This window comes from Berghia stephanieae, chromosome 14 (genome assembly GCF_034508935.2).
Source record: "Berghia stephanieae isolate SIO BIC M18660-M18661 chromosome 14, UCSD_Bste_1.3, whole genome shotgun sequence".
In the NCBI taxonomy this organism is placed as follows: Eukaryota; Metazoa; Mollusca; class Gastropoda; order Nudibranchia; family Aeolidiidae; genus Berghia; species Berghia stephanieae.
This window is the reverse complement of record NC_088373.1, coordinates 11,435,623-11,450,177: the sequence shown is the minus strand read 5'-3', so window position 1 is coordinate 11,450,177 and position 14,555 is coordinate 11,435,623. Positions and strand designations below refer to the sequence as shown.

General features: G+C 36.5%; 1 protein-coding gene across 5 annotated transcripts in view; it reads right to left on the bottom strand.

Moving 5' to 3' along the window:
• The window catches only part of LOC144959992 (uncharacterized), a 54,874-nt gene that overhangs the window by 27,836 nt on the left and 12,483 nt on the right, over positions 1 to 14,555 (bottom strand). For all 5 annotated transcript variants that reach the window (XM_078892911.1, XM_078892909.1, XM_078892908.1 and 2 more), the window contains exons 3-6: positions 7,577 to 7,797; positions 4,797 to 5,013; positions 2,556 to 2,665; positions 1,131 to 1,416 (exon numbers count right to left, since the gene is read on the bottom strand). In XM_078892911.1, coding sequence (XP_078749037.1) covers positions 1,131 to 1,416; positions 2,556 to 2,665; positions 4,797 to 5,013; positions 7,577 to 7,797 — 834 coding nt within the window. The remainder of the gene's footprint in view (positions 1 to 1,130; positions 1,417 to 2,555; positions 2,666 to 4,796; positions 5,014 to 7,576; positions 7,798 to 14,555) is intronic.

Here is a 14,555-nt window from a genome sequence, read left to right as displayed (position 1 = left end):
AGAAATTAAAAAGAATAACCACATCAGTTTTCAAATAATAAATTGAAACAGTTCCCATTTGAAGAGCATGCAAGTGCTGAAGGTTAATAAGCGCAATTGGTATCAAACATCAAGCAAAGGAGAATAAATATTCTAAAGACATTCCTGTGTTTGCCTAGTTTCTTTTTGTTTGTTTGGTTTTTTATTCAGGAAACAAGTAATAAAAACAAAGATGTCCTCTCAGCAGCATGAAATCAACGTCGATAATCCTCTCTTAACCGACCATAAAAAATGGTCACATTCATTACAAAGAAACCAACAATTTTCTCATGCGCTAACGCCATCTTATGACCAGGCACCCTTTTATCGGAGCAAGTTTCCAATCAGCAAATTCTGGAAACAAGTAATAAAGACAAAGATGTCCTCTCAGCAGCATGAAATCATCGTCGTTAATCATCTCTTAACCAGACGTAAAAAAACTGTCACTTTCGTTACAAAGAAACCAACAATTTTCTCATTCTCATATTTTTTGTACATGACAAAATTTAAAGAATGAATTTTATAGCTGTATGAAAAAATTCCCCCTTTGCTTTCAACCTAACTTTTGAAAACTCATTTGAAGCAGTCGGTCAAAAATAGCACAACAGCCCAAACAGAGCAGCCAACCACATCTGATGAGAATGTGTACAATGGGACCTCAAAATGGGGGAGATTTCATAAAAATGGGTACAATCCTGAAATCGACGGAAACTAACCATTGTGAAAGTAAGAGGAAGGTATACTTACATAAAGTCACACCGCACAAGCTCAATTGCAGCAACAATGATGTTCTTAAGACTATATAAAACAATAGGAGTGAGTTCACTATAGAACAATAGAGCAATGAATTGGTATCGAGTACAAATTTGAACGATCCAACAAGCAAGATAACAGTGATACGAGCATCCAGGATATTACAACTAAAGAAAACTGAAGTGACTCTGTACACTGAAAATGGGTACAATCTTGGGGGAAATGCGTACAAGCGTACAATCACTGAAAATGCATACAATTCCGCATTCTTTGCAGTAGGTTAGCAGCTCTGCCCATATATATTCACAAAACACCAACTAGCAAATCAGTGCACAGAATATTTGTTTGTTTGTTTTTACCTGGAGTTCTCAGGAGAAAAGTAAAGTTGGCCATCATATTATCCAAATTGCCGTCACGTTCACCAAATTCACATCTGAGCATACAGTCCTCCATTTCATCACTCATCTGAAACTCTAAAGTCTGACTGTGTTTGTAAACGCCGCATTGATTATTGGGTACAGCCTCCTTCTTGTGCTCCTTAATATCGTTCTGTACTGGGTATCGCACAAACCGAGGGGTCAAGACAAAATTGGTGTTTCTGTTGGGGCATCGTCGTTTCCAATAGAAATTGTAATCCTCCGGAGCCTGTGATAATCAAAAATAGACGTGGTATAGAATAAATAAAACAAAATGTAGTGTAATGAAATGTTTTCTTTTTTTTTAAAACACACAATTATGGAGATGCAAAAAAAAAACAAAAAAAACAAGCAAACAAAAAACAACAAAAAATCAAATCCGAACAGAACACAAGAGAGACTATTAAAAAAACAAAACGTTTAAGTGTATTCTCTAAAAGGACCCAATAAACAAACACAAACGGGGCCAGCTTAGACCCAGACCCTGTTTCTGCATTGCTAAATGGACATCGGTACTTACTTGTTATCCTTTGGACCCTTATCAATTAAAATGTACTTTTCACTAGATCTAATGAACCCAACTACCCAATCACTGCTGGTTAAAAAGAAGGGAGGGGGGAGGGGGGGAGAGACAGAGAGAGGTTAGGGAAAGCATGAAAAAATCTCCACTGCATTCAGGATCAATGCAGGTCCAGTAGTTTGTGAGTCACACGCTCCATTAACTGTGTAATGTACTTATATTCCTATTGTCTAATGTGTTTAAACTTCTACTACTTCTACTACAAACTGCAATAACAAAAGCCCTACAGTTATCAATATTGCCTATAAATTCTTATATTTCTTGGATATAAGATTTGCTTTGTCAGACTGGGTATTCCTATCAATGCACAGGCATTCTTCCCTGACCTTCATTAATGTTTGCGGTCAAACCGCAAACAGATACCATCCATACGCAAAGATGCAGGGTTAATCCCCTATAAATTTTGTCCACCCCTCCCCGAGATGTTAGAAGGTATCATGTTTCAGTAGCACAGCTTGTTGGCGCACAGATGAATAATGGTGTTGTTAGTAATGGATAGTAGCAGAATATTGTGATACAAAGCTGCAAGGAGCTCTGGACTGTAAAAAGTAATAAACAAAAATGAATATTACAGCTTAAAAAAAAAGAACAAAATACCAAACACAAAACATTTCGGGATTAACGCTCCTCTTCAGTCAACAATAACAAACAATGAAAAAATAAATACATTATGTACCCGTGTTCCCCCCCCCCCTCCCCTTTTTAATGCACCAGATTTTATTCTTTCTCTCTCTCACACACATTATAGGAAGACGAAAATGAAGGAGAAAATAATGAAAACGTCATACCTCAGCATTGCAGGTCATTTTAATGGTATCATTGACACTATACTTTGCCTCAATCTCCCCAGTATTGGAGTTATCAGGCTCTATCTGAATTCTCATTTGTGAGGCAACCACTGAAATTAAAAACAGGTTTAAAATTTACAAACAAAAACCCCAACAAAATCTAAAGCTTTTATATAGTGCAATATCCACTTAACGTCCTCAAAGTGCTTAACAAGGGGGCTTTAGCCAACAATAACACTTAATATATATGACGGAGACATGTTGCCTGTTTTCCAGACAGTGACAACGCTGTTAACGGCAGGATACTCGTTTTACACAGTGAGAGAATGTGAGTAAAGAGCCTTTTCCAAGGACTCAACTATGCAATGCACAGGACTCGAAAACAGGACCTTATGATCCAAAGGCGAGTGTCATACCACCAGACCACATAGCTGCACAATTAAGACCAGAAAGCTCAGTTAGTAGAGCACTCGCTTCACAAGTAAAGGGATCGGTTTTGATCCAGGATGCTGCTGAGATTTTTTTTTCTAACACTTTGTCCAACCAAAGGTGATTGGGTTATGGCAGGGTCGGTTAAATCTTGTTATAAGCACTTTGAGATAGACTAGAGTCCTATCCAAATGGTAGCAAGAAACGAGATAAACTTTATTTCTATAGTCCTTATGGATTTGAAAGCCAACTTCTTAAAAGTTTAAGCAGTTTTCAAATAAAATTTTAGCCTAAGTCTAGACTAAATAATGTCAAAGAAAAGAAAAAATCCTTAAGAGCAATAAAGCCAATGGAACCTGAAGGGTTGAATGGACCCCCCCCCCCCCCCCCACACACACACACACACTTCTTGTTATCCTTTGGATAGGATTTGAAGTGAATCGCAAAATACTTTCCATGAGATCATACAGACCTGGCTACCCACTATCAGCAGAGGAGTAAACTGCACAAAAGACTATCAAGGCCTGTCTCCCTCCTAGCTAAGGATTCCCTAGGACCAGGAATAAACCAAGTAATCTCAATCCAGAAAAAAGGCAGATAGTGACTGTGATTCTATACTAAGACACTGAGTCACTTCGTTCTCCTTGTACTATACTGAGACGCTGAGTCACTAAGTTATCCTTGACCTTGTACTTGCAACCCACAACTTGAAAACGTTTGTAAATAAAGTATCCACTCTTCCTATGTCAGATTATTGTTAATCATATTCTTGTCATAACATGAAATATATCTTTAGATGGTGGGAGCGATGGCTAAATGGACTTTGATTATCACACTACCAGTCTCAGGTTACTTAGAACAAATTGATAAACACTCCAACAGTTGTAATGTCACTTCCCTCGTAATCACGTAAGGTAACTTAGTAACGGGCTCTAAACTATCCGAACAATGGCGGAAGTCCTTATGAAATATTTCTCCGACGAGCATAAAAGCGTATCCAAAGGAAAAAAAATAAAAAAAATCTGATTATGTTTTGACTTTTCTGTTTTGTTTTGTTTGTTGCTTTAGGTCTCTTCCAACACAATTGAGGTTATATGAGAGACAGCTGAAACAAAAAAACAAGCAATCTAACAAAAATAGTACAAATGTAAATCAAAATCATAACCTAAAGATATCATAAGCTAAATTCTAAATAACCAAGAACAAACAGGCAGAAGATTTACAGAAAAAAATATCCCCTGTCAAAAATACAATCACAAACCAAAGAAGCAGGATAGGCTAGTAAAGAGAAGAAGTTTTGACTTTAAAACATTCTGATCACAAGACATATGAAAAGTACAAGCCAGCATGAAGAATAATAAGTACCAATTTTCTTTGTTTAGAACCACGATGGCCACGGTTGCCGGGCGACGTCACATCAGACTATTGAATACAATTGAGAAGCCACTCCTTTTCTTCTTCACTGTCATCGCTTGATTTTGATCACTTGACTTGCTTGACTTTAAATTTAGACCTCGTCCAACAAATATCAAAACACGATGACAATGCCACAAGGTTTGATTCCAACAATAAATTGAATGGGTACTGACCTATTATATTTAATAATAATTAGTCTTATTCGATATAGCGCCAGTATCCACAAATAGTGCTCAAAGGTCCTTTACAATAGTTTTATTTGGTATCACACAAGTTCAATCATTCGATCATTCTCCTGCAAGCTTGATAGGCGGGTAATCTCCCATGCATGCAGGTGATCACTCTGACACAGAATATTGTAAATCGATGAATAAAAATGAATTATCTGTTACCTACTTGTACCATTCAATTCCTCGTGTTTCTTTACAGGCACGAGTTGAAAACCGTCGGCTAAATAGGTAACTGTACAGAAGTAAAGACCTGAGTCAGAGCATGTTGCGTCTTTAATCGTCAACTTCGTTTTCACAACACTTCTTTTTAACCTTGTGGCTGTATTTAGTAAATCTTGTTTTGGTGGTAATTCGATTTCCCACTGCCGACGATTGGGGATAGTCTGGTATTTGAAGAGAAAAGAACATAGGAATAATTTTACTTAAAGATAGCCTCTGAAATAAAAATGGGCATATATATATTGTGTTTAAGTGTTTTACAGCGCTTGCAACACATTTAGGTCATATCAGCGCCAGTAAGAGGGGAGAATATGGGATAGTAAAAAGTTCTAGAATTACAATTAAAGCACCCAAGAAAAAGTAAGACATAGGAGAACTGGGAACAAATAGGGATCAGATGTAGATTTGAAGATCACACCACCAATGTACTTAGTTTGAGACCTATAAGTCTCATCCGGACACAAAACAAAATCCATCAAAGAGGAATACACTCAAATGCTTACATTATACATTCAAAAATATAATAATACATAACAGAGAGATGATTTACAAGATAAAAACTATCATCTCCCAAAATAATAACTATGCAGTTGACTGTTTCCCTCCCAGCTAGGACTCCAGCCAGGGCCAGGACAAAACCAAGTAATCTCATTCCAAGACAAAGACAGAAAGCATATTGGAAAACAGATATAAGGGGATAGAAGACACAGTATGTACCCCTCCTGCCCACTATGGGAGGTCAGGGCCCAAACTTTGAAAACAAGCACCCACCTGCATCCTATCAAACCATATCAAGTTTAAGAGTGAGATGTGTTATTTAACCTTTCTAATAATTTTGATTTGGCTTTCAGTTAAGTGTAATAAAGATGATAATGAATAATTACAGTGAAAGTTATAATTGCCAATTATATAGCATGTCAAGGCAATGAGTATTATTTACCATGAAATAATATAAACTGTTACTATTACAAAATCAACCCATGTTATTTGAACATGCTCATAAATAATAATTCTATGCATAGCAATAAGGCGATGAATTAAGAAATCATGTACAAGGACTGGAACCATTGATAAGCATAATCAGATAATGTGCGGATTATTAAAATTACATACAATCAATCAATTATCTTTTCTTTTGAAGTGCTTATTTCAGTGCTGTCTCAGATGATCAACCCTATTCTTTTGTTAGAGTAACAACACCAATATGCATTTATGTTAAAGTTTACAACAGAAAAATAAAAGGTGTCGCATTAAGTTACGATGATCGAAACCAAAATTAAAATATTTTCAAAAGACAAATACTGAATAATCAGTCTTAATAATCTCTAAAACTGGCAAACAATACATATATATTATTTATATGTGATTTGTCACAGAAGTTATGTGTTGGGTGATATTAGTTCATTTCAAATTTTGAGGTCGACATTTGGAGAAAATAGTTCCCTTCAAAGCTGAGCTGCCAACTCAATACGAGAAAAAGTGTTGAATGCCTGCTTGTCAAAAAAACAACAAAAAACAAACTAAAAGTGTACAGTTAGAAAACGTTGTCAGCAGCTTTATCTGTCTTATTTTGTAATATAATTTTGGCAATAATGAAATCCTTTTACTACTACCTTTTGTGTGAATGAGGAATTAAAAAGCACAATAATTCTCTTGGATTGATGACATTTTTAAATTTTCAAATGTAATTAAATACTATAGATATTCACTTTTTCGCCAAATTTCAAGGAAAAAAAAAGAAATAATTATATTTATATGATTTTATGGATAAAGCTATGTGTGACACAAATGCTATAAACACGTGTTTTGAACCAATAATACAATCATATGAGTTGCACAGGTTGCTCTCATTTCTTCCGGTTCAGACAATACAATTTCCAATGGACTCACAAAATCCTAAAAAAACAATGGAATATTTTTGGACCTTTCCTATGGAAACTAATTTTTTTTGTTTCTTTTTTTATTGATTAAAGAAAAATGAAGTGAAAAAAATTATCTTATCAATTATCTTAAAAAAAAAGAAAACGAAATGTTGACACGAAAACCCAGCCACTTTATATCACTGGGAATTTCTTTCTATAGTAAAAAGTTATAAAAATATCTTTCAAAATTTTCACTACTATTAGAACTATACTTTGTTAATTGAATTGCAAAATATTTCAAAATATATGGACGAGTGGTTTTTGAACAGTATAAAATCTTGCAACAGAATCTAAAAATTTCAAACCGGCGAAAAGATGACGCATTTGCGCATTGCAATTCTTTAAAGAACGCACTAGTTGCTATATCAGTTAAATATCTGTCAAAACCATAATAAACCATTCCGCACTGTAGAACTAATAGATTTCTTACATGATGAGGAGAATTAGGATGAAAATATTGTTTATGGTCACATAATTAATGTTTTCTAAAAATGGCAACAAAAGTTAAGATCATCGCCATATTACCCTTTAAAGGTTGCACCATATTTCTCTGATATTTTATATCTGAATATGGCTTTGAAAAACCACTGTATCTTTTTCCTTTCTCAATTCACATTCATAAAACTTTAACAGTCTAAGTATTGGGATTTGTATCTTGAATTCGAAAGAAATTCAAAGAAGAGTCTCAGATACTACAAGCCAGCAAAGAGAGCACAATTTTTTTTTGACCACCCGATATATCCTGTATATTCTTTGCAAAAAAAAAGTAATAAAATAAAATATAGCTATTCCGTAGGCCACTTACTTCACGTTTATAATTAGGACTATTCTCATCAACTGAAAGCTCCACAGAATTTAGGAAAACAATCTCCATTTCTTTATCTTTAGAGTAAGTCTTCCGTGACAGCGTAATAAATCCTACTCTATCGCGGATCTGTTCTAAATCAATTGCTTCAGCACTACATTCCACAGTGATTGTGTCACCTTCTTTGAACGTATCTGACTTCAGGATGCTTAACGCAGAAGCTGAAAAAGAAAAAGAAAGACAAAAGATTGCAATTAAATAGAGCTCATCCAAGGTAAACATTATGATCTAATTACTTTTGAAAGAATTCCTGAAGATGAAACAGCATAATTTTCATTTAACATACAGCAGGTTTTCATAGTTTTTGTTTTGTTTTTAAGGGTTTTCTGACTTGCGACCTTTGTGTACTTACTCATAGTCAGCTGATTTCGAATGGGACAAATTCTCAGCCTTCTCAATTCTTGATCCACTTTTGATTTTACTCTTTCGAACACAAAGCTTGAATTTTATTTTGGTTGCAACGATGTCTTTATTCTCTTTGGAATATTTACTGTGACATATTATACATAAATTTCTACTTCATGTTGGATAATCCTTAATTAATTGTGTTTATTTCATATTATTTTTACTTTTTACACATAATTTCATGCTCTAGCCTCGGCTGACTCAACCCCCTCCCCCATATCCAGATTTGGTGGTGGTTGCTGTATTAGTAGTAGTGGTAGTGATTATGTGGTGGTGGTGGCTGTATTAGTAGTAGTGGCAGTGATTGATTATGTGGTGGTGGTGGCTGTATTAGTAGTAGTGGTAGTGATGATAATGTGGTGGTGGTGATGGTTGTAGCAGTCATGGTAGTGCTTCACAAGTAAAGAGACAGAGATCGATTCCAGGTGCAGTCGATATTTTTTTCCTGACCCCCTGTCCACCCAGCAGTGATTTGATAGCTGGGTTTATTAGATCTGGTGGAAAGTGCTTTGCGATAGACTAGCACCCTATCCAAAGGGTAGCAAGCAATTGCTATAAAGTCCTTCTCACACTATACAAACTGAGATAAACTCCCAGCCCCATGGGCCTGATAGCTCTAAAGGACTAGAGATCTGCAAATAAGTACACGTCGGTCCAAAGTTATTATAAGTATTATAATCATTTTTTAAATATAAGTAGTAGTATCATCAGTTTTTTTAAATCAATTTCTTTCTTTATTTATTTTACAATGTTAATGCAAACAAATGCATAAAAATTAAATAAATAACATCTTCACAACACCCCAATATGGTGATAATGGATGGTTAGTGCATGTACGCTTTGGCCTTCCTGATGTATAATCCTATTACCCTCAAAATCCATTATTGATTCTGATTCATCTGTTAGCACAAAGTTTTACATAGGACATGATAATAGATGTGATGATACTCAACTCGAACAATCCACGGTTTATCATAGGCTTATGTTAAAAAAAAAATTAAGTGTAAAAGTTGAAATGTCTCAGATCTCCTTAGTTAACAAACAATCGAAATTAATGCATGATTTTGTTTTGTTTGTTTTTTAAGTTTTTTTGTTGTTTTTTTTACAGCAGCTGTGACATATTTAGGTCAATTCATGCCTGTAAAAAGAAAGAAAATTGGAGGGTCAAAAACTCTGTAAGATTTATTCCAGCCAGGGCAATCTCATTCCAAGACAAAGACAGAAAGCAAGTTGGAAAACAGATATAGGGGAATAGAAGACACAGATAGTGCCTCCCTAACTACCAGAGATTCACCCAGTCCCCTACATTATATAATAATATAATATATAATATTGAGATTTTATATATATATAGGGCAATATCCACTTAAAGTGCTCAAAGCGCTTTACAAGGGGTCCCTGACCAACAGCAACATTTAACATGTAAATCTGGACATGACGCCTGTTAGGCGATATTACAATTTTTTCGGAGAGAGACAACGCTGTTAACGGCCAGGTACTACTATGAAGGATATATAATACACCTAACAAGGGTATAAATTAACAGGAATCACCCATGCTGCCTTAAAATCCTCAAAGTAGAGGTGACAGTAGAGGCAGTAGTAGTAGTAGTAGTAGTAGTAGTAGCAGTAGTAGTAGTAGTAGTAGTAGTAGTAGTAGTAGTAGTAGTAGTAGTAGTAGTAGCAGGAATAGTAGCTCTTGTAGCAGTATAATAATAGTAGTAGTAGTAGTAGTAGTAGTAGTAGTAGTAGTAGTAGTAGTAGTAGTAGTAGTAGTAGTAGTAGTAGTAGCAGGAGTAGTAGCAGTATAGTAGTAGTAGTAGTAGTAGTAGTAGTAGTAGTAGTAGTAGTAGTAGTAGTAGTAGTAGCAGTAGTAGTAGTAGTAGTAGTAGTAGTAGTAGTAGTAGTAGTAGTAGTAGTAGTAGTAGTAGTAGTAGTAGTAGTAGTAGTAGTGGTGGCATGGCATTGTAAGTAATGATGACTCGTCTTGGAACAAGTTCAATCAATGATATGCATGGCAAGTGACTGGATGGGTGACAAGGAAGAAAAAAATGAGTCTCAAGTTAGCTTTGTGTCCTTGGACAAGGAAATTTAAACGCATTACCTCAGACAGTTCTATAAGACTGATACTTGTACATAAAAGATGCCTTGCAAGTGGCTTGAAGCATATATAGTGTGTGGCTATGTGGTCTTGTGGTATGACATTCACTTTCAGATTGGAAGGTCCTTAGTGCTTAGGCCACTGGGACCCCCCCTCCCCCCCCTTTGGGAGTTTATGCCACTATGTTTTTCAAATAATAGAACTTATTGGCCATACAAATTCCACTGTTACCGTAAAAATAAGTGTCATTTAAGAGAGTTATGGCCCTTTGAAAAAAGTGAGTTGTGTCCCCTTGCAAAAAAGAGACAACATTTCTTTCAAAGGCTCTGGAGACTACAATATTAATTCAAATATATGCAAATTGGGTATCAAACTGAAGGAAATTGAATATACTATCAAACTATGTGCACAAGCTTTCAATTTGTAAATATTATATAGATTCACAGAAAGTTGAAACAATTTGTCAGTAATCTCATGAAGTGTCATATCTAAAGTTATGGGCTATTTCAGTGTTTTACACAAAAATTATTTTAAATATGGCCAAAAACAGCATGTTCATTAAAAATGTAGCACTGAAGAAAGCTATGGCCCAAGCCTCAACAACAACCTTCATATTTCTCCATCACAGGAAAAACTAAAAGTGTACGCAACCCTTAAATTTTTCTCCACTTTGTGGGATGCCAAATTCATCATAATTTTCATTCTTTTTAAACATGGTATTGATGTCCAGTTGTCACATTTAAAAGTAAGTTGAAGGTGTGGTAAAAACAATAGATATATCATGAAAAAAGACTAATTTGTTCACAACCCAAGTGAAGCATCATTACCGAAGACTTTTGAACGAAATCGCATTGTTATATTATGAAGAATAATTGATACTCAAAAGGGATTCTTGATTCAAGATGCAGTAAGTACATAAAAACAATATCCTTATGTGTTTTGCAAACATGCTTTACTCCTTAACAGTTTGCACTGCTCACCAATTTATTACATATCCTCATCATCAGTAGCAAAATCCTCTTCGTCCTCTGAAGTGTCGTCAAGGAAATCACTGTCAAAGCTATCACTACCATCCTCGGCATATGTATCTTCGTCAGTACTGGTGCAGCTTTCTTCATACGCAATTTCCTGCAACTCATCTGAATGAAAGCATCTTTGAACCACTGTACTTCCAATTCAGTTGCAGAATTTCTCTGCCAACCGTTATCCTCTGGTTTTGGAATGCTAGGATTCTGGCACACTGCATTCCTCCAAATGAGAGTTTGAATGTTGGCTCTTGATATGTGCAGTGACAATACTTGACTACAAGGAGGCATCTGACACAGATCAATTCCACCACTGCATGAGATGGTACCTTTCTTTCCTTTGAAACGCTGGCGAACTATGTCATACCTCACTTTGTTGACACTTGTGCATGAGGTTTTGCCATACAGCTTGCACACAAATGACTCTAACATGAGACAGTCATTACTCGAAACAGCTGCTGATGTTCCAAATCTGGAGAACAGAATTCTAAGATCTTCCTCCTTTTGAAGAAATTTTAGAGCTTTCAGCTTTCCTTGCCCAGCAAAGCAACTTGTTGTGTCACAGCCTGTGAATGCATGGACACCAAGTAATGCATCACACATCTGTTTAGACAAAGTCTTTGCAATCTGAGAGACATTGATTTGTCGCCTGTCGTTGCTACAGCCAGTATCAAAAATCAGGGTCTTTCCAATTGTCTCTGAGAATGAAAGGAGAAGTAAGAAGACACCCGTGTCTGGTGATCTGACAACAATTGTTTCACAGTTTGGTTGGCGGGAAGCATATTGACAGTGCAGTATAATTCGTGTGTCTGCCTCTTCCTGTGATGAGTAGAGATCTAGACAATGTACAGCTGTGGTAAATTCATCCGTGTCACTGTAAAGTAAGGTGCATCTCTCTTCACAGACAAAGAAGATTTCCCTGTTTCTCAGTTTCTTTGCATATTCGTTACTTTCCCATTCCTTGAGGAGAAACCTGATAAGGATCTTTTGTTATCAACGCAGCTGAGAAATGATTTCCAACGTCTGGGCACTGTTGTTTCAGATCCTCTTAACAAGTATGCATTATCTTCAGAAGATCATCTCCTCAATCTCTCACAACCTTTGATTGAATCTTCTTTGTAAGTATCAGTCACAAAGTGTACACAAGCTGTTTGTGGTAAGGAGGAAAATGTAAGTTTGGCTACTTCACCAAATGTATTTGGATTGCTGACAGAGTTTGTAACAGTGCATTGCCATCAACAATGTAAACGGTGTTTGTTTTTTTTTTTGCATAATCCTCGAACATTAATGAATTGTCAGGCGTGAGCTTGTGCAACAGAGTTGCTTTGTTGGTCTTCAGAGGTAAACCATCTGATGAAGCCAGAGACCATGGAGTAGGTGTTAGAGGATATTGAAGAACTTTTGAAGATCAACACTGTGCTCTTGGGACAAAACAAGAAGCTGGCCAAATAAATTTCTTTGTGCCTTGATTTTGACCACGTTCATGTCTTTTTTCACTGTTACCACTTTCCTCAATGATGCAAATGTCTTGGTCTTGTTCCTTTCTAATGGCTTGTGAAATTCTACAGTCTTTTCCTTCAGTCTGTTTTCAACAAAACTTTCAAACAATCTTTTTCCTGTTTTTTCCATGGCTAGCAGGTCATCAGCAACATCCTCTTGCACTTTCATTCCTGAAGCTAGACTGACCAGACCATCTTCAACTTCAAAGGGATTGATAAATGCTGAAAATGCCTGGAGGATCTTTTGCACTCGCTTTTCACTTTGTCTTTTTTCTGCAAGGCTCAATTCTTTGTGGGTGTCTATATCCATACAGTTGTTGTTGCTGATCATTATTTGGGTTGCTGATACATATTCTGCTCGATTGTGTCTTGTTACACTCCAACGGTAATAGCTTGGAAGACTCTTGCTGAACCCAACAATACCTCCTTTTGTCTTTGCATGTTTGTTTATTGTTTGTTCAATGGTCATATCAACTGATATTCTTCCAGCAGGTGTCCTAGTCCTTGATCTGGAGACACTAAATCCATTATCTTGTAACATTTCTTCTGCCCCCTGGGTGGGAATGAATCAGGTTGGCTAGTGACACAAAATATAGATACTTGGCATAATTGTGGTGATACATGGTAAAAAGCAGTGGGCACAGTTCTTTTAAACAAGATATATGAAGAAGAAAGTTGTTTGTCTTTGTAGCTCGCAGAAACTGGAGGAGAAGCCAAACTCTGTCCATGTATTGGATCCAGTATTGTGCAGTTTTTCCGTACTTTCCTGAGCGGACACTCTCTTTGAAGGCTTCATACTGGGAAAATAACTCAGCATACACAGTTGACTGGAGAATTTTATTAGCTGTATGGCTTGAAATTCCTTCGGTGAATTCCTTTGAGTTTTGAATCCGTGTCCTGCTCAAATTTTACAAGCAGAAGTCTCTCTAGAGATCTAATATCTCCAAAACAGACACATTCACTCGTATAGCCCTGTTGTAGTTCTTTCCACTCATAACCCTATCCATAGAACCATGTGCACATAGCCCTGCTTCAGTCACAATTTCTTCAAAACCAGATCCACTTTGCTTTCCCAGGGCACCAAGATATGACATTAATGGTGTGAAAGACACCCAGGTGAATAATGACTGTTTTGTAAAGCTGTGGGTTTTGCCAGACAATATCGTAAGCTTTCTTTGCTACAGCAAGGTCAAATGTTACAAATGTATATGGCTGACCAAGCTCTTGTGTTGCCTCCAAAGATAGTTGTAGCACCTTCTGTACTGTAGCTGCTTCAGTTATGGGAGCATTGATGACAGGCATATATTCAACAATTGAAGGCATGTTGGTTTCATTTTCATTTTGGGGGTTTGGAGTTGTTGATGAAAGCCAACCTTCCAGCCAGGGAAACGTTCTCCGTCTGAATTCAACTTCATCCTACAGAACACCCACAGAAAATTATCTTGGTGCAGCTGTCTTTCTTGATTGTTTTCTACTGTTGTTGTGGAAACAGTCAGAGAAGGTTCTGCTCTTCCAGTTGCAAAGCAAGGCTGAATTTGGATGGGTTTGAAAGTTGCTGACCTTTTCTTTGTTTTTCCAGTCGTGACATTTTGTTGCTCTATTTTTCTTTCCAAGTTTCCTTCTTTTATTTCTTGGATCATGATGCCATGAGTAGAGTGTGTGGTGCCAGACCCATCAGTGGTCTCCTCTGTGAGATCGAAATTATCCCAGCAAAAATGGGTGATTTTTGGATGTGCCAATGCGGCAGAAGGAAGATTTGTGGAGCATTCAACAACACTGTCGCACATTGCAGTCTCCAGTTCCAAAAGAGTAGAGTGGGATGCGCAATGTCCAAAGCGGTTAAGGATGTTTATAATCTGAAAACTTCCAGTCAAATGCCTCACAGTCATC